General features: G+C 37.4%; 1 protein-coding gene across 3 annotated transcripts in view; it reads right to left on the bottom strand.

Moving 5' to 3' along the window:
* The window catches only part of LOC136875926 (klaroid protein), a 301,369-nt gene extending 282,340 nt beyond the window's left edge, over positions 1 to 19,029 (bottom strand). For 2 of the 3 annotated variants that reach the window (XM_068228357.1, XM_068228358.1), the window contains exons 1-3: positions 18,475 to 19,029; positions 18,206 to 18,350; positions 8,400 to 8,623 (exon numbers count right to left, since the gene is read on the bottom strand). In XM_068228357.1, the coding sequence (XP_068084458.1) occupies positions 8,400 to 8,623; positions 18,206 to 18,350; positions 18,475 to 18,602 (497 nt within the window). In that variant the 5' untranslated portion in view covers positions 18,603 to 19,029. Of the gene's footprint in view, positions 1 to 8,399; positions 8,624 to 18,205; positions 18,351 to 18,474 lie in introns of those variants that run through there. The other variant, XM_068228359.1, reaches the window with a different exon arrangement.
* Positions 19,030 to 19,432: the final 403 nt, after the last annotated feature.

Here is a 19,432-nt window from a genome sequence, read left to right as displayed (position 1 = left end):
TGTTTTAACATTATTAATATTATGTTAGTTTATTATCATCAAGTTTTATTCACATTTGCTTTACGTTGCACCGACACAGATAGGTCTTATCGCGACAATGGGACAAGAAAGGGTTAGGAGTTGGAAGCGACCGTGGCCTAATTAAGGTACAGCCCTGGCATTTGCCGCCGACAGTGATTTTGAACCCACTACCTCCCGAATGCAAGGTGATAGCTAAGTGACCAAAACCGCGCGGCCACTTGCATAGTAGCAGCATCGAGTAAAAGAAGGAGCGTGAGAATAGAGTTGAACGAAATGGTCCTGAAGAAAAAAAAAAGAAAAGAAAAAATACTTCCTATGATCACGCAAACCAAATACGCCAGAGTTGATCAAACGGATTCGGAAGAATAGACGACATGCGACAGGCATACGTAAGTTTAGGCAATGCTGAAGTCACACTGGGCCCGTCAATGGCCGTAAATAAGATGTAAACAAATACAAGTATATTTTTTATGGGTTTGAGAATAACGTGGCCATCACTTCACAGTAATTACTGTGTGAAGGTGCCTGCCACTGTCGAAGTGTGGTCACTGGTCAGGGTCGTCGCGGGGATGGGCCGAGCGCCGAGCGGAACGATCGCGCTGAACGCTGCAAGGTACTCTCATGTTATCATTTTGAAAACAATTGTTTGATTACAAGGGCCTCCTAACGAATATATTTAAAGACCCAAGTTTAATCGTGACCATAAGCTTCCGTTGTCATTGATTTACCGTAATTAATTAATAGCATTTGCAATATGACACATTTATACCGTAGCCTACATGCTTATCTATGCCAAGGACAATTTATTATGCTTTATGTTTATGGCTTATATATGTATACGGTATTATTTCTGTCATGAAAACAAAAAATAATGCAAGCTATAAATTAAATTAAAAACTGGTCCTACTCAATTAAAAGTCGATCTTGTTGACTACTTCACTTCTATAACAAACATTAAGTTCCCAGAAAAGAATCATAATAACACATTTAAACATGGACTCCTTTGCTGGTGAGATATAGTGTTTACAGTGGACTATGTCTTCTGGTATGGGCCAAGTTATATCAAATTTGTTACTTTCAATGACCTGTCTCAGTCTCATCCTTGGCTTCGACAATATGAAAGTGACTGAGGTATGGGTGATGCTAGTAATACCATTGCTTATGCAGCCAGTCCCTGTTATGAATGGTGGGAAAATATCGCTCATAGGGTCGGTTGGTGCATGCATTTCAGTGGGCTTGGCAGACTGATATGTAATAGCAACGGGAAACTACCTCACTCCTTATTTCCCTCGTACGCCTCTTCAGTGACGCCTAGGCTATTTATGACAGCAGTTGGCGGAGCTGCAGAGGATCAAACCAGCCTTCGGGCTGAATACCCAACACACACATACAACATGGACGTACTAATATTGCACATGAAATGAGATATGAGAAAATTAATTACTTGAACACTGGAACCACATAAACCTATGGCACAACAGTCATTCAGGAACTTGGCCTGCCAAGAAGACTACTTCCCAGCCAGATGGCCTGCAAATACTCGAGTGCCACACGGTCAACATCAGCAGTACTGCTTGACCTTCTTGACCGTGTCCGCTAACTCTCGTACCAACAGCTCCCCAGTTGATCTCACGAGGCTGAGTGAACCTTGTTCCAATATTTATTCATGAAGGAAAAGTGAAGCTTAATTTGACTTCATACATGTGTGCTAATGCCAAGCAGACATAAGACAAAGAGGCTGCATTCCTCTACAGCCATCTGGGTGTCATATTAACTGAATGAATTACATTTTCAGTTTACTCAAATACAAACACTCAAAAAGTAGGTGCATGATGCAGACTTGTGGGGTATCTTACATACAGGATACTACAATATTGTAAGCTAACCTTGCCCCACAACAGAATGGTGTAATTACTAAAATTTCATACCTTGAGAAGAAAAAAAGCATGGGTTGGTAGTTTGTTGTTTCATTCATGTAATTATGAGCAATTCAAATAATTTGGTATAATAAATGTAACATTATTCCTTAAGCATTGAATTTACTGACAATTTACTATTTTCAAACTTTTAAAGGGAAGCTCAAAGGTGCTATGCTATTTCAACAAATAACATCACATTTAAAAATGGATTGATGTATAAATATTAATATCACACATGTAGTGACAAATGAGAAAAATTATTTGAACACTGGAACCACATAAGTTAAACCCATGGTACAAGGTCCAAACATACTCATACCATTTTCAAAATGTTGTCAGATGATGAGAGAAACTACGGGTATTCCATCAAACCAATGATTCATTAGACAAAATAAAAAAAATGTTATTGGCGACAGAGTTAGGTATTTCTCAGGGATTAATGGCATTCTCCTGACCTTACCATGTGCGACTTTTATTTGTGGGAATCTAAAAAAAAAAAAAAAAGTTTATAGGAATTATGCTCACACTACAGAGGAACTACATGGGATCATTACAGAAGAAACTAGGAATATTACCAAAGAAGAACTGATGCATGTGAATGGTAGTTTCATCAAAAGATGTCAGGAGTGTGTGACTTCAGATGTACATCACTTTGAGCATTGCCTACAGCATGGTTAGCGTACAGGAACTGAAGACTGTCCATGCTATCAATAGATTGAGCGGAAAGTTACAGAACGAAAGTTTCCGCTAGTGACATGCCATCATGGGCTGAGGTAACTGTTCTGTATTAGAATATTGTAGTGAAAGCATTGGAGCAGAGGATTAAGTGATGTCTTTCTGATTTTTGAAAGTTTTTTTTTTACAGCTTGCTTTAAGTCGCACCGACACAGATAGGTCTTATGGCGACGATGGGATAGGAAAGGCCTAGGAGTGGGGAGGAATCGGCCGTGGTCTTAATTAATTAGTTTGCCTGGTGTGAAAATGGGAAGCCACGGAAAACCATCTTCAGGTCTGCCGAAAGTGGGGTTCGAACCCACTATCTCCCGGATGCAAGCTCACAGCTGCGTGCCCTTAACCGCATGGCCTTTAAAAGTTTCATTGTTGTGAGTGAGACTTGCAGCATCTAAGCTAAGCATAAAGGTTTTCTTAAGTTTGTGGTTACAACAATAAATAAATACGATTCTGTACGAATTCATAACAATATACGGGTTGAGAGCTGCTGTTCATGCAACATAAATCCAGAAAACTGTATTAAGTAAAGATTAACGACTAATTTTTTAATGAGTAATTTTACACTTTGTCATTTTCTGGGTTTCGTCAATAACTTGGCACTCATCATCATTGGCAGCATATATCAGTTAAGTTACATCACAGTACATCACATACCGAGCAAGCTGGCAGTGCGGTTAGGAGAGCGTGCAATCGGGAGATAGTGGGTTCAAGCCCCACTGTTGGCAGCTTGTAAAAAAAAAAAAAAAAAGTATATTACACCTTAAGTAAAGTTTCATATTCATATTGGCTTTCTGAGACTTGACAAATTTATTGATTAGATTGTAATGCAACATTATTATTATTATTATTATTATTATTATTATCATCATCTTCATGTTACTTGTGTATTAGTCAACAATACTTCATACAATAGTATGAGTGTGTTTGGATGGTACCCGTGCCCAATACCTGTACCATTAAAAAAAAAAGATGGGCCCTATTATTTCCCTTGCAATTACAGCACACCATACTTGTACTTCTGCATCACGTAAAGGAACTTCATGAATTAATCAGGGTTTCTGTGGGGTTTTTTTTTTGGTGAAGCTATGTGACCATGAAAATGAAACGTGCCTCAACGTTTTGTAAAATCTAATTACAGAAATTCACTCGCTTTTCATTGTCATGAGGCCATAATTCATGCACAATGGTCACTCTATAACATTTCAGTTCAAGAAGATTGGCAGCTGTGTGGACTGAGGCTTTTGAAATACCCATTAATTAACATTAATTTCCCCATAAATCTTTGAAAGGTATGGTATATAAAATATTTTAACTATAAAGTAAACAGTAAAGTCTAACACATCACATTTTATATGACTTTGTCAAAAGGCAGTTGCTGTTTTTCTACATACAAAAATTCAACATTTAAAGACAGATTTTAAATTTTGGGACAATACAGCCTGATACCTGCCTTTGCCGGCAAGATGTACTGTTTACAGTGCACTATGTCTTTTGATATGAGCTATAACAATTTTCTTAACTTTCATTGACCTGTATCAGTCTCATTCTTACCTTTATACATGAGCGATGCTAGTAATGCCATTCCTTACATTTCCATTTCTTGTGCTGGTGCATGCATTTTAGTGGGCTTGTAAAGAGTGATATATAACAGCAACCTCTGACTTGGTAAGGAACATAACAGGGGAACTACTGTACCTCACTCCTCATTTCCCTCGTAAGTCTACTCAGTGATGCCCAGGCCATCTATGACAGATGCCTGCAGAGTTGTTGAGGATCCAACCAGGCTTTGGGCTGATATATAGGGCCTATCTATACTGTTCCCACTTTAAAGCAAACAACATTGGACGTATATGGCTGTCTTATTGTTCACTTTTTTTAAATAGTCATTAGTTGAATGTCCCCAAGCAAGGTTGTATCCTTTTTCAGTACAGTGTTATGTTGCTGTACTGCAAATTGATAATGGATGCCATCCTGTGGAAATATTCAAAATTGTGACATTAACTGAGTACACAAAGACAAATTGCTTCACAATGTGATGTTGGTGTGGCTATGGTAAATTCAATTTGGAAGGGTTATTGAGAAACTTGATCATCTTTATAGATGAAGGAAGTAAACTGTGGCTGGAAGGGAAAGAGTTCACCAAAAGACCATTTACTCATTAGGAAGAGTACAACAAACCCAGGCTCTGACCTAAGCTGAGATTTAAGTCAGAGTGGACAAAATGTTTGTGTTACAATTGTTTGGCGCAGACTGTTGGAGTCAGAAAGAAGAACGTGTAGACCAGAAAAGAAGCAGTTTCTGACGGACATAAGGAGCAAACAGTGATTGATACAGGCTAAACTCCATACAGACTTGACTGTGGAAGATTGTAAGAAAGTTGCATTTTCATACGAAAGCCATTTCAAAGTTTGTGGTCAGCACTTTCCTCACGTGCAAAAAAAAAAAAAAAAAGAAAATCACAGAAAATCTCACCAGCACATATTCACAAAAAAACTGAACATCCTCCAATAACATTATTATTAAATATGATTCTGTAAAAAGGGTTATTTCTAAACCAATTCCAAGTAAGGTTTCTTGCATCAAGTCATAAATTCAAAAAGTTGAACAGAAGACAAAAACGTTCAAAAAGAACTCCTTTAGCCAGGCAACTCACCCGATATCATCCAATCAAAAATTTAAGGTCCATTTGCAAGAAGGGAATGGAAAAACTGGATAGATCAACGATAGTGAGCATGATATGTTCGCTTATCAAGGTGTAGTTTCATGATGAGATAAGGAATATTTATGCAAAATTGGTGGAATCCATGCCAAAACATGCCGCTGGTGTTTTGGAGAACAAAGGAGGTCGCATTAAGTATTAAGTTAGGATTTTCTGTAATTGCAGAACCGATATGACTTCTACAAGAACACTTTTCTATTCCTTATTTGGATTAATGTGCACTCTACTGTATGTAGGATGTAAGTTACTTTAAATAAAAAAGAAATTATTGTATTTCTAGGCCTATATTAAAAATCATAATCATGTTATTTCAATAACCCTTAGATGTCAATTTGTGATATGCAAACATGATCCTTAAATTAAACAGAATTAATTGCTAAACATGATTCACGGTTGAGGCACTGGCTTTCTGACCCCAATGTGACAGATTTGATCATGGCACAGTCCAGTAGTATTTAGAGGTGTTCAAATACGTCAGCCTTATGTCGGTAAATTTACTGGCACGTAAAAAATCTCCAGCGGGACTAAATTCCGGCACCTCAGCATCTCCAAAAACCATAAAAGTAGTTAGTGGGCCGCAAAGCCAATAACATTATTATTAAATACGATTCTGTAGAAAGGGTTATTTCTAAACCAATTCCAAGTAAGGTTTCAAAACAGTTACTCTATTTATGATGAGTTTGGAAAAAAAATAAAAGGAAAAAGACTGCGTGTTTTCACAGCACAGACACTGCATTTCAAAAATGTTTAACGGAATATGTAATATTGATGGTCTTGAATAACGAGTCATAATTCCTTTATGACCTTAAAATACAGTTCCTGATATTGTCAGTCAAAAGTATGGTATTTCTATATTCTTTACACATCCAGGGTTATTTACCGAAAAACATTTTGTTCACTTCTATCATCCCTAGAAGTTGCAAGTATTGAATTTTGATACACCCGGTAGATAAACTACCTATGTCTTTACCATCTCCAACTAGATCATCGCAAACACAATAAAGCATTCAGGAGAAAAATAATCTGTCCTGGCCTATGTCTGAACAATGAGTCTGTGAAAACACCTTTTAGGCAGCCCTTTCATGTGAGTATTACTGTCAGTATTTTGAAGTAATAACAGTTTTAGTGATGGTAGTACAAAAATACTGAAGGAATGACAGTCAATACTAATATCCAGATTTCTTAAAATAAACCATCAGTATCATCCTGGAATGGGGCAAAATGGCAGTATTAATGATGCACTGACACATTTGTCAATATTACTGTCAGTACTGCATCCAGTTACCCAGAGCTGTCACACAGATCCCATAACGGAAACGTGTAAAGAGGTTAGTGTGGAGGAAGAAGTAGAACATTTGGAAAAAAAAAATGGAGTAAAAAGTGATAAAGAACATGAGCTTTTAGAAAACTTCATTGAACTGTACAAAATGCTGCCTGAACAACCGTGCAGCCATGTATTACTTCTAATTAGAAATAAGTTTACCATTTCCACACGCCTATTGAAGTTATCAGTAATCATCCAAAAGTAACTGTGGTAATTACTAGCAATGGTATGTTGATTTTCTTGTAGTAAATTTATGTGAGAATACACTTGAAGATTTTTAAGCCAGATTTTCATGCAACGTTTACAGAATACAGAGCATTTTGTAGCAAACAATAAGATGAAACCCAAACAATTCTACTACTAGAACATAACGATTATTTACAATCAGTGATGTACGTATGTACACCCCTAAGTTCTGTTTCTTGACACAGGGTCAGGGATGAAGTGAGATGAAATTATATGACATATTGATGCTGTCGCCAACCTAATTAAGATAAAATTAATGATGATGATTGCAATTGGGTAAGGAGGAAATAATCAGCTGTGGCCTTCAAATTGGAACTGTTCCAGCATTTGCCTATAAGTGAAAATGGTAAACCACAGAAAACTATACCCAGAACAACCAACAGTGGGTATGAACTCACTTGTCTCCTGAATGCAGAGTTTGGCTCTGCAGATGTACCGTGTGAACATGTGCGCCCACTCTACTTGGTAAAATACTGTCATTAATACTTGATCAAAATTACAATTCACAATACTGTTGGTATTATTGATTCAATATTACAGACAGTAATATTGCAAGGCTGCTTTAGTAATACAAATATGTGTTATTCATTCTAATTACTTAGAGCATAATTTCAAAAAATGGAAAAAAGAAAACTTCCCTTATGTACAAATCACTTAATGAAATAGGGAGAGTTTCATTGAGGGTGCTTCAAGCATTAATGGAGGATTTATATTTACCAGTCTGTCTACACTAGTTAACTGTCCTGTTTCCTGTGCTTATTTGCAAAAGACAGGAAAGCCAACAATTATAACTTGTCTAACGCACATAAATATAGACTAGGTGAACTCCATTAAGTACCTGTACACTAATAAATCATGGGAGTACACCAAAGCAATAGAGAATTAAATAATGCTACTTCAGTCAATCAATGAAGTATTATCATTCTTCAGAACAGTTAGAAATGAAAGAAAGAGAGATGACAACACTTAACATTTTATATTTTTTCATCTTATCCCAGTTAACTTTTATTTTAAGGCTGCTGGAGCCAAGATGGCTGATGAGTTTTAGGTATGAGTTTCATGCAGGATATGACCTTTCTGATATGGTTAGTGCAACCTTTCAGGTGAAAATGACATCAAACAACCTACCAGAATTTGAACCTGTGCCATCTGTGTGGAAAGTCAGCAGATAAGCCATTGTGCTATTCATATCTCCCAAGACAAATATTTCAATGAATATAGAATAATAATAATAATAATAATAATAATAATAATAATAATAATAATAATAATAATAATAATAATAATAATAATAATAATAATAATAATAATAATAATAATAATAATAATAATAAAAGCAAAATAAAATCCACAACATACGATTAACACTGCATACTGCAAGATATTTTTTTACTACACGTGTAATAAAATTAGAATAATATAACTTTCTGATACTCACTCCCACCAATCTCCTGCCTGCTTGTACAGAGGATAAGCAGTCCCTCTTAATGTCTCCAGTCCTTTTCCCTCGTCACTTGAATAATCACTAGTGTTTACACTTTTTGATAACTCCCTTCTGGAGTGCCGTTTTGTAACTTCATCACCATCAGCAACAGTGTGGACCGAAGCACCATTAACAACCACACGCTGTCTTGTTTGCATCTGTTCTGATCGTTGTGTTCTCTAGAATTAAATGTTTCCATTACTAATATGAAATTTTATTACAGAGTTAATGATAAATACACAAAAATACAGAAGGGTCCATTCTGTTGTTACAATACAATAAATAAACCTCAATCAATCAATCAATCAATCACCACTGATCTGCATTTAGGACAGTCGCCCAGGTGGCAGATTCCCCATCTGTTGTTTACCTAGTCTTTTCTTAAATAATTACAAAGATTTTGGAAAATTATCGAACATCTCCTTCGGCAAATTACTGCAATCCTTAACTCCTCTTCCTATAAACAAATATTTGCCCCAATTTGTCCTCTTGAATTCCAACTTGAGCTTCATACTGTGATCTTTACTACTTTTAAAAACACCACTCAAACTTATTCATCTACTAAAATGTCATTTCATGCCATCTCTCCACTGACAGCTCAGAACATACTGCTTAGTCGAGCAGCTCGTCTCTTTTCTCCCAAGTTTTCCCGGTCCAAACTTTGCAACATTTTCGTAATGCTGCTCTTTTGTTGGAAATCCCCCAGAACAAATCGAGCTGCCTTTCTTTGGATTTTTTACAGTTTTTGAATCGAGTAATCCTGGTGAGGGTCCCATACACAGGAACCATACTCTAATTGGGGTCTTATCAGAGACTTATAAGCCCTCTGCTTCACATCCTTACTACAACCCCTAAATAACCTCATAACCATGTGACGAGATCTGTAACATCTATTTACAATTACCCCACTGAAGATCTTTCCTTATATTAACACCTAGGTGCTTATAAGAATCTTCTCTCCATCAACGCAGTAATGAAAACTGAGAGGACTTTTCCTGCTTGTGAAACTCATAACCTGACCTTTTTTTTTTACCCCATTTATCATTATACGCCTCCTGGCCATCCCACGACACTGTCAAGGTCCTTTTGCCATCACTCACAATCTTGTAAATTATTTATTACTCTATTCAGTACGTTTATAACATCATCTGCAAAAAGCCTTATCTCTGATTCCAGTTCTCTACTCATATCACACACACACACGTATATAAGACAACATAAAGGTACAATAATGCTGCCTTGAGAACTTCCCCTTTTAACAATTACAGGGTCAGATAATGCTTCACCTACTCTAATTATCTGACTTCTATTTTCAAGAAAAATAGTCATCCATTCAGTCCCCCTTTCGTCTGGTCCAATTGCACTCATTTTTGCCAGTAATTTCCCATGATCTACCCTATCAAACACCTTAGATAAGTCATATTTTAAAAAATATCTGTTTGGTTCTTTTGTCTGCCGAAGCAAGAGTTTTGTTGAAAATTGCTTTGAATGCAAAAAGTATGGTATTTCTATATTGGTCGTGTCCACAGTAACAATGAAATGCACTTTTTAAATTTCCGTAATTTCTATCTGTCTGTATGCACATCATGAGAAGACGACTGAAGAGAATTTAATGAAAATCGGTATGTAAAGTAGGAAGTGAAACACTACAATCTAGGCTGTAAATAATTCTATTCACACTGACTGAAATGGTAGTTTATGGGAAGGCCTTGTTATGTTCTGAACACTCTACTAAATATATTTATTTAGTAGGCCTAGTTAACATTATTTTATTTGGACATACATTTAATGCACAGCATGGCGTAATCTCTTCATTACAATGAAAGTCCCAATGAGAAGAACAGCTGTTTTCTCCAGAGAGTATACATCTCTGTGTCGTTACCCTGATGTTACCAGCGCACTCAATGTATTTTTAAAAATACACTCCCGTCTCCCCCACTTAGAATCGTGCTATACACTGAATTTTAAATAAACCTTTGAAGCTGTGAACTTATCAGATAAGGAATATAGACTAATTAAATAAGAGGGAGAACAGATAATCTATGGAATTTTGAAAAAGGAACCTCACGTCTCAAAGAACAGTCGAGCTGAGTTGATTCACAAAACAAAATCACGGAACCGCACAGGCAGTCGAGTAAGTCTTGATGATCTAAGGACATGTACATTTGCTGGAATATCGGGATTATGTTGTGGTGTCACTGCCATATCGGGGGTTGGTGAATTTTCTACTAGAACAGCTGGATCTTGGCGTGGTGATACTGTTAAATCAGAATTAACTGAGACATGACAATCTGGAGCTCTAGGCATGTAGTATGACTGGGTTGGTTCTAATGTAACTGATTTAGGTTGAATCAGTATCCCATGCATTTGGTCAATATGGCATTTCAGTGTCCTTCCTGATTCGTCCAAAATAACTAGGTAGTGTCGCTGACCATACTTCTTTGCAACTTTTCCAAATTTCCAAGTGTATTTGTTAAAGGAAGCTCACCTGGACTTTCTCCCTCACTTGAAACAATCGTCGTGGTTTGCCTACGGATAATGAATGTTGAGGTCAGATAGGGAAGAAAGCATCAACGCGAATCCTCATTTTCTGGTTCAGGTACAGCTCTGCTGGTGACTTTCCACATGCAAGGGGTATAGCACGGTATCAAAACAGAATCTTTTGTACTTTCTCATGGACTGGGACATTATCATCTGAGGCAGAACAGAGACGATTCTTCAATATTTGAACATGTCGTTCTGCTAAGCCATTTGTTGAACAAGTGCAAAATTCATTGCTTTCAAAAATGGTTGCATTATCTGAGACAATGCTTGCTGGAAAACCATGAGAAGCAAATATACGGTTTAGCAACACAATTGTGGAGGTACTTGGTGTATCTCGTAAAATTTGCACTTCTGCCCATTTCGATTTGGTGTCCACACAAATCAGAAAGTTGCAGTTTACAAAAGGTCCTGTATAATCAATATGCACTCTTTCCCAGTTCTCTTTTGGTTCGTCCCATGGATGCACTAGCGATTTTGGTGGATTTGCTCTTGTCAGTGCACATGACATCCTTTTACCAGGCGTTCAATGTCTCGATCAATTACAGGCCAATAGACATAACGACGGGCCAGCTGTTTCATCTTCATGATGCCCAAATGAGTTTCATGAAGTTCATTTCAAAACCTGATCTCTTAGTCTGGAAAGGATAACAACTCTATCTTGTCTAAACAGCACACCCTCATTCAGAGTATATTCTGAAACCATCCGTTCATTCTGTAAATAAAAAACAAGTTTACTCAGTTCATGATCTTTACATGTTTCATCCTGGATGGTGCGAAATGTGAGTCGTTCGCTTGAAATTTGAAGAATTAGGTGCGTAAATAACTGGTTAACTTAATCTCCGATGGAGATATCTGTTGAAGAATGGACTTGCTGTAGGGAAGCCTGCGATAAACAGTCAACATTTTGGTTCTCTGCACCCTTCTTAAACTGAACTGTGTAATCAAATCCCGACAAGAACGAAGCATATCATAGTAGACGAGCAGATGTCATCTGTGGTAGAGCTTTGTTTTGCTGAAAAATACGTGTTAGCGACTCATTGTCAGTCAGTAGTGTGAAGTGGCTACCAAAAACATAGGCGTAAAAGTGGTTTACAGCAAACATAACTGCCAAAGCCTCCCTGTCTAGTTGGCTATAGTTCTGTTCTGACGTAGTCAGTGATCGTGATGCATACGCAATCGGCCTTTCTTCTCTATCAATTAGATGGCTAAGGACAGCGGCAAAACCTGTTGGACTTTCATCTGACGTCAGAACTATTGGTAATTTTGGATCATAGGGCGTTAAGACCCTATCGCTACACAACTCTTGCCTTTAACTTGAGGAATGCGGCTTCACATTCTGAAGTCCATATGTAACATTGACCTTTATGGAGCAGGTGCAGTAATGGATATGACATGGTGGAGAAATCTGGTATAAACCTGGAGTAGTATGTGATTAGTCCCAAAAATCTGCGTAGTTCATCAACGTTTGTAGGATGAGGCATGTCATTAACAGCTCTAACTTTTTCTGGGGACTTACTAATGGTATTATGCTGGTTAACATGGCCCAAATATTCAATTATCTCTTCAAAGAAAGAACACTTAGCTCGGGTGACATGCAGATCAAAATCAAATAATCTCTTCAGACATAACCGCAAATTATGTGTGCACTCCTCCAGAGTTGATCCATGTATGATTAAGTCATCAATATAGGCTTCTGTTTTTGGAAGTCCCCTGAGGATTTGTGAAATGATTCTGTTAAATTTGGATGGCGCTGTTTTAATTCCAAAACTCAAGACGATTCATTCTATATGTTCCACAATGTGTAGATAAGTCTGGATTGTAGCACTTTCATCATCAACTTTCAAGTGTAGAATATGCTTTGAACAAGTCCAATTTACAAAAATATTTGGAATCACGTAGGCTGTTCAACATGTTATCAATTCGCCTTATGGGGTAATTTGCAGCAACAAGTTTCTCATTTACCCCACATTTGTAATCAACACATAATCTAACTCCTAAATCTGGCTTGGGAATGACGACCAACGGTGACCCCCAATCACTTTATGATACAGAAGATATGACCCCAGCTGCTTCTAGTGAGTCCAGCTCCCTTTCAACTCATTCGCGAAGTGCATAAGAAACATCCCGTTCTCGTGTAAATACTGGTTTAGCTCCTTCACGTAACTGTAACTTTACTTCACATTTTGGAACACGTCCAATTCTCTCTTCAAAAACATTAGGAAATTCATTAATTATGTCATCAACTGAAAAAATAGTGTTTACTCGATACATCAAGAGTGTACTTTCCTTGCTAGCATCTATTTCCTTTAATTCAATACCAAGTTTCCTAATCCACAATCTTCCAAGTAATGCCGAATAGCCCTTACGGACTATATATATCATCTTGGATTTCCTTGTCTTTATATACAGCTGAGACTGTTACCTTTCCCACATTCATATTGCCTGAATATGAACGAAAGGCAATTTCAGATTGTTGTAAGGGTAAACCTAGATCCAATTCATTAAATGCATCTTCAGGAAGCAGAGTAAAACATGCACCAGAGGCAACTTCAAAACATTGTCTTATCGTTTAGTGATTCATTAACTAAATATTTATCAGAGTCAGGAGTAACTTCAAATAATTCTACATGTGACGGAGAAAAAGTAGGTTCTGCTTTACTACACCGTACGAATGATCCCGGACATCACATGGGATAACTGAAATTGATTTAGTTGAGCTGGAACTATCTGCTTTTGATTTGGAATTTCGCATTAGGCTGGTGATACACATCTTGGCGAGATGACCTTCTCTTCCACAAAATTCACATCTAATACCATACCTACTAACTCGGCATTCTGACACACGATGATTCGGCTTGGCACATCGGAAACAGAGGTTATCAATTCCTAATCTTCTGAAATTAGGTCTGATTCTTCCACTAGAGAGAGAACGTTGACCATATTGGATACTTTGATTCGGTGAACGTGTGTTGCATGGATGGTCAGGGCTCAACGAATGGTTACTCTTGCTATAACTGGGGCTCGGAGAACGATAACGAAAACTGTGATCCCGATCTTGATTGATAAATTTCATTTTTATTCCGTATTGATAGTCACCATAAGTCATAAATGAAAGAAAAGTTCCACCTAATCAATACTATTCTATTGTCACATGTAGGACCGGTTTCGACCTGTGACAATAAAATAGTATTGATTAGGTGGAACTTTTCTTTCATTTATGACTTAACTGTGATCCCGTCGAGAGCGGTGATCTGAGCAAGCAATAACCTTATATGTATCGCTGTTGTCGAATTCAGATGCCGATGAAGAGGCTTGTCTGGTTAATTCATTACTTTTGATTCTAGACGTTTCCAATAATAGCCTTAGCTAAGATTTCATCAAAAATGGTGACATTAGATTGCAGTAGCTGTTCGCGTAACCAATCACCCCGTAAACTCTTATGAACTGGGCTCTTAGAAATACATCCGAAATTGAAACTGTACGTTGACATTGGCATTTGACTGTGAATTCGCACTCAGCTAAATTGCGTTCAAGAGTTGCAACAAAATCGGCGACAGACTGTCCCTCTTTCTGATAAACATTTAAAAAATAATGCTGAGAAACAACGGCACTTTTCTTGGGAACAAGCATTTGGCTGAACAGTTTAACCAGATCTGTAAATGAGTTCTGATCGATTTTTCTGGGCCTAGAAACACAGATAGACTGTTGTAATGCACAGAACCTATAGAGACGCATAGTAGCTGTGCTTTCTTTTCATCATCTGTGATATTTTTCGAAACAGACTTTCAATATTCATTGTGATATTTCTCATCGCTACGTAATTCTCAAACCTTTCCATATAGCATCCAAATTTTTCCTTCCTAGAATCAAAATTTTCAAATGGTTGAATACTTGAACAGTTACCGGAATGTGAGACTTCTCTTCCTGATTCTTTTTGGAATGTTGTTATAAACTGAGTAAGCAGGATTTGTTGTTGTCGGTTGAATGCATAGCAAATTGTTCTGAATCCATTCTTCTGAGTGTAACCTGTGTCAAAATAGAGGTATATATTTTCAGTGGTCGATTGACAGTACTGTGCAGGATATTAGCAATACTGTACTTATTTATTCTTTCACCTCGTCGCCAACTGTTATGTTCTGTACACTACTAAATATATTTATTCAGTACTTAACATTATTTTATTTAGACATACATTTAATGCACAGCATGGCGTATCTCTACATTACAATGAAAGTCCCAATGAGAAGAACAGCTGTTCTCTCCAGAGAGTATACATCTCTGTGTCATTACCCTGATGTTACCAGCGCACTCAATGTATTTTTAAAAATACACTACAGGCCTAAAATGTAGTTCTCAAATATTTATGTTATTAGTGTTCCAATCGATAAATACTACATAACGAAAGTTATATACAATTAAATTTCTGATCATTTATGTCCTATACATTTTTACCTTACCGGCTACGATAACAGAGACATTCATGAATTTGGATTGTTGTTGCTAAGTCCATATCAACGCCGAGCCATGAGAAAATAGGTTAACAGAATTTAATGAAAATCAGTATGTAAATCGGGGAAATAAGGTTATAAATAATTGCATTCACCCTGGATGAAATGGTAATTTAGGGGAAGGTGCCTAAAAATTAATTTTTTTACATACAAATGTTATTTGTCCTACCAAAAACTACTACATAACAAAAGTTATAGAGAATACAATTTCCAATCATTTAGGCCTATGTCTTATTCAGTTTGATCATACCGACTATGATAAGAGTAGTGGTGATAATTGTATTAAAAGTAAAGTAAACTCGTGTCCTCATCCTGAGGTGATGCAGCACTTTTCAGGCACACCCCCAATGGAGGTGAGCTGCATGTACTGTTTCACCACATACCAGCCCTCCTGCCGTTCTTAAATTTCTGGCAGTATTGGGAATCAAACCCGGGCCCCCGAGGATGGCAGCTAATTGTGCTAACTGTTACACTACAGAGGCGGACATTGTTTTAAGAGGAAGTACAACTATATAACACTAATCAGAGAGAAAAAATGGAAGGGGTCCAACACTTCAAGAAATGGCGGTATCGGCCTAAGAAAGACAAGAACCACAATGGGAGTGAAAATGAAAGACTTTCTAGGCCTGCATACGTAACGTAATACTGTCGGGGTCAGAAAAGAACAAGAGTTGACCAAGGGAGGTTAGATAGAATAGATGAAAGTGAGGAGCCTGGCACACGCTAAGTGTAAGCAATGCCAGAACTCAGCTAGGGCCCCGTGGTCACCAACCCATGCTCCTAAGTTCAGAGACCGTGGGGCTCCTTTTAGTCGCCTCTTACAACAGGCAGGGGATACCGTGAGTTTTATTCTACCACCCTCACCCACAGGAGGATGACTATGATAATAGTTCATGAATTTAGACTTTCGCTGCTTAGTCCATATGAATGCCGACTAGCAACTAGTCATCTCCTCTATCTGGACATTACCCTTGTAACCAACAATGTTTACATACTGCTGAACGAATACAGTACTTCTGCCTTCTGTAAGTCCTCACACACTGTACACTTTTCCATATTCATTAATGATTCCTGGAATGTCCTTCTTGGAACCTGTTTCTGCCTTAATGTACCTTGATATACCATTCCAGTCTTCACTAAAATTTGTATAACTGCCAATTACGCTTGTTGTCATGTTATCCTTAGCCGACTTCTTCGCTACATTCAATTTCCTTCAATTTCTCCTCACTTCCATAACCATTTTTCTATCCTACACCTCCTTCTTAGTCTCTTTACTTCTGTGTTACAATATAGCAGGTTTACCATTGCTTATCATCTTTAAAGGTGCTCTTTTTTTTTTTTAATTGGCTTTACATCACACCAACACAGGTAGCTCTTAATGCAATGATGGGATAGGAAAGACCTACGAGTGAAAAGGAAGTGGAGACGTGACCTTAATTAAGGTAGGCCTACAGCCCCAGCGTTTGTCTGTTGTGAAAATGGGAAACTATGGAAAACTATCTTCAGGGCAGCCGACAGTGGGGCTCAAACCAACTATCTCCCAGATGCAGACTCACAACTGCGTGCCCCTAACCGCACGGCCAACTTGCCTGGTCTTTAAAGGAGCGTATGTTTTCACATTCCTCAACAATTGCTTCAAACCCATCCCACAGTCTGTTTACATTTTTATTTACCATTTTCCATCAATCATAATTACTTTTTGAAAACTCCCTCATCCCTGTCTTATCAGCCATATGGTACTACCTACTAGTCCTACTTTTACAACGGTACTTTCTATCGCACTTATTTTTAAGTACAATGAAAACAGCTTCGTAATCACTAATACCATATATTACTTCAGCTTCTCTATAAAGATCATCTGGCTTTACCAGCACCATATCCAGAATATTCTTCCCTCTAGTTGGTTCCATCACTTTCTGACTCGGCTGTCCTGCCCAGATTAACTCATTTACCATTTACCATGTGTCCTGTCATTCACATTACCTTTCCAAATTAAATTTGGTAAATTGAGATCACCTACTACAATCATGTTCCTTTCCATATCATTTCTCACATAGTTGATTATCTTATCAAATAACTCTCTATCAACATCAGCGCCACCCTTTCCAGATCTGTACACTCCAATAACATCAAGCTGCGTATTATCTTTAGAGATGAGCCTTACACCTAGAATGTCATGTTTCTTATCTTAACTTTTTCGTAGCTGACCTACACAAGTCATGTGTTGGTAATAATAATAATAATAATAATAATAATAATAATAATAATAATAATAATGTCAGTTAAATGAGGTATGGTATAACTTTTGTCAGGTTGTTTTACTGAAATAAGTTCATTTCATTTTGGATTTTTTTTTTTTTGTAATTTTAAAGAGAAAAATGGTACTGGTATGCAGCAGATTATATACTAACAATATGACTGACAAGTATAAGAACTTTTCTGTTAATTTGTTCTTTTTCATTTTTGCAAGGAAAGGAAACGGATATAAGATTTGGGAAAGGTCCAAAGAATGAAACTTTAAAAATGCCTTAAATTAGGTAACCTGTAAAAGTACTCCCTGTGAAATAATTTTATTACAAACATGCAAGAATGTAAGTTTGAAGAGAAGTAGACCTATCAGTTACTAACAACAGAAAATGTGTTTGTATTTGTATAGGTCCAATTAAAAACAATTCTATACCTCACAAAGAATGAAAATTCGAAACTTACCCTCTGTTCTGCATCTACAGAAGGTGATTCACTGTGGCCTCTATTAGACCTGCTTGAAACCCCTCGCAAATTATAACCACTTCGGGAAGTTAAAATAGATTCATATGTAGAAGTTTTCTTGATACTTTTTCTACCACCACTATATCTGAAAATAAATCCAGAAAAGAATAAGAAAAATGAAAATCTCCAACAGGAATTTTTCATTCTACCGGATGCGGACTGGAAAGGGATGAAATGGTTAAACTAACATGTTTACAATATGAACTTACCTATGTTTTGATGAAGTTTCGCTACGGTCATCTGGAAATACGTCGCGTTCACGACTTGATCTGAGGAATGGAACTCTTTGTTGTGTTCCATTTCTCTCCAGTAATTTATTAATATCATTATCCTCCATTCTTTAAGAATACTTTTTTAGCCACAATTAAAATTTCATAAAATCTTGTCAGTTAAACTCCACATCTTGAACCACAATAACGGTGTCAAATTGGGAGAAAGCCAAATTCAAGTCTTGAATAATAATAAAAGTTCAACAATCCTGACTGTGAAACTGTACACAACTATGCTAATCCAGTAGTACACTAAAATGTATTTTTACGCCACACACGAAAGCTCCACCCACAATTGTTTAACCAGTGCTGATGATCTTCTCACGCTGTTGAAATGTTAACCAACAGTAAAATCGTAAACAAAATGTGTCACGAACAATTACCTATAAATAACCAACAGCCGGTAAGCATGCACTTGTCAAGCAACACTTTGTTCAGATCAGCAAAAAAAAGGCAGACAGGTCCACACAAATCTAACAGACGATATGTCAACGATTCACCTGCTACGGCTGCTACACTCTGTATGATGACGTCATTTCGTCTCTGACCCTAATTCAACAGTCTCTATCTGTTGTCAATAATACGAACTAACAAGGACGGTATAACAACGCGCGGGCCGTACCACGAAACAGGTTGAGAAACGTCACGGAGAAAACACGCCGCCTATGCATCCGAATTTTGTTTTTTACAATTTGCTTTACGTCTCACCGGCGCAGTTAGGTCTTATGGCGACGATGGGATATGAAAGGTTAGGAGTGGGAAGGAAGCGGTCGTGTCTTTAATTAAGGTACAGCCCCACCATATGCCTGGTGAAAATGAAACCACGGAAAGCGATCTTCAGGGTTGCCGACAGTGGGGTTCGAACCCACTACCTCCCGAATGCAAATTCACAGGTGTG

Source organism: Anabrus simplex, chromosome 6 (assembly GCF_040414725.1).
Source record: "Anabrus simplex isolate iqAnaSimp1 chromosome 6, ASM4041472v1, whole genome shotgun sequence".
In the NCBI taxonomy this organism is placed as follows: domain Eukaryota; kingdom Metazoa; phylum Arthropoda; class Insecta; order Orthoptera; family Tettigoniidae; genus Anabrus; species Anabrus simplex.
Note: the sequence above shows the minus strand (reverse complement) of the source record. Positions and strands in the feature narration are given on the sequence as shown.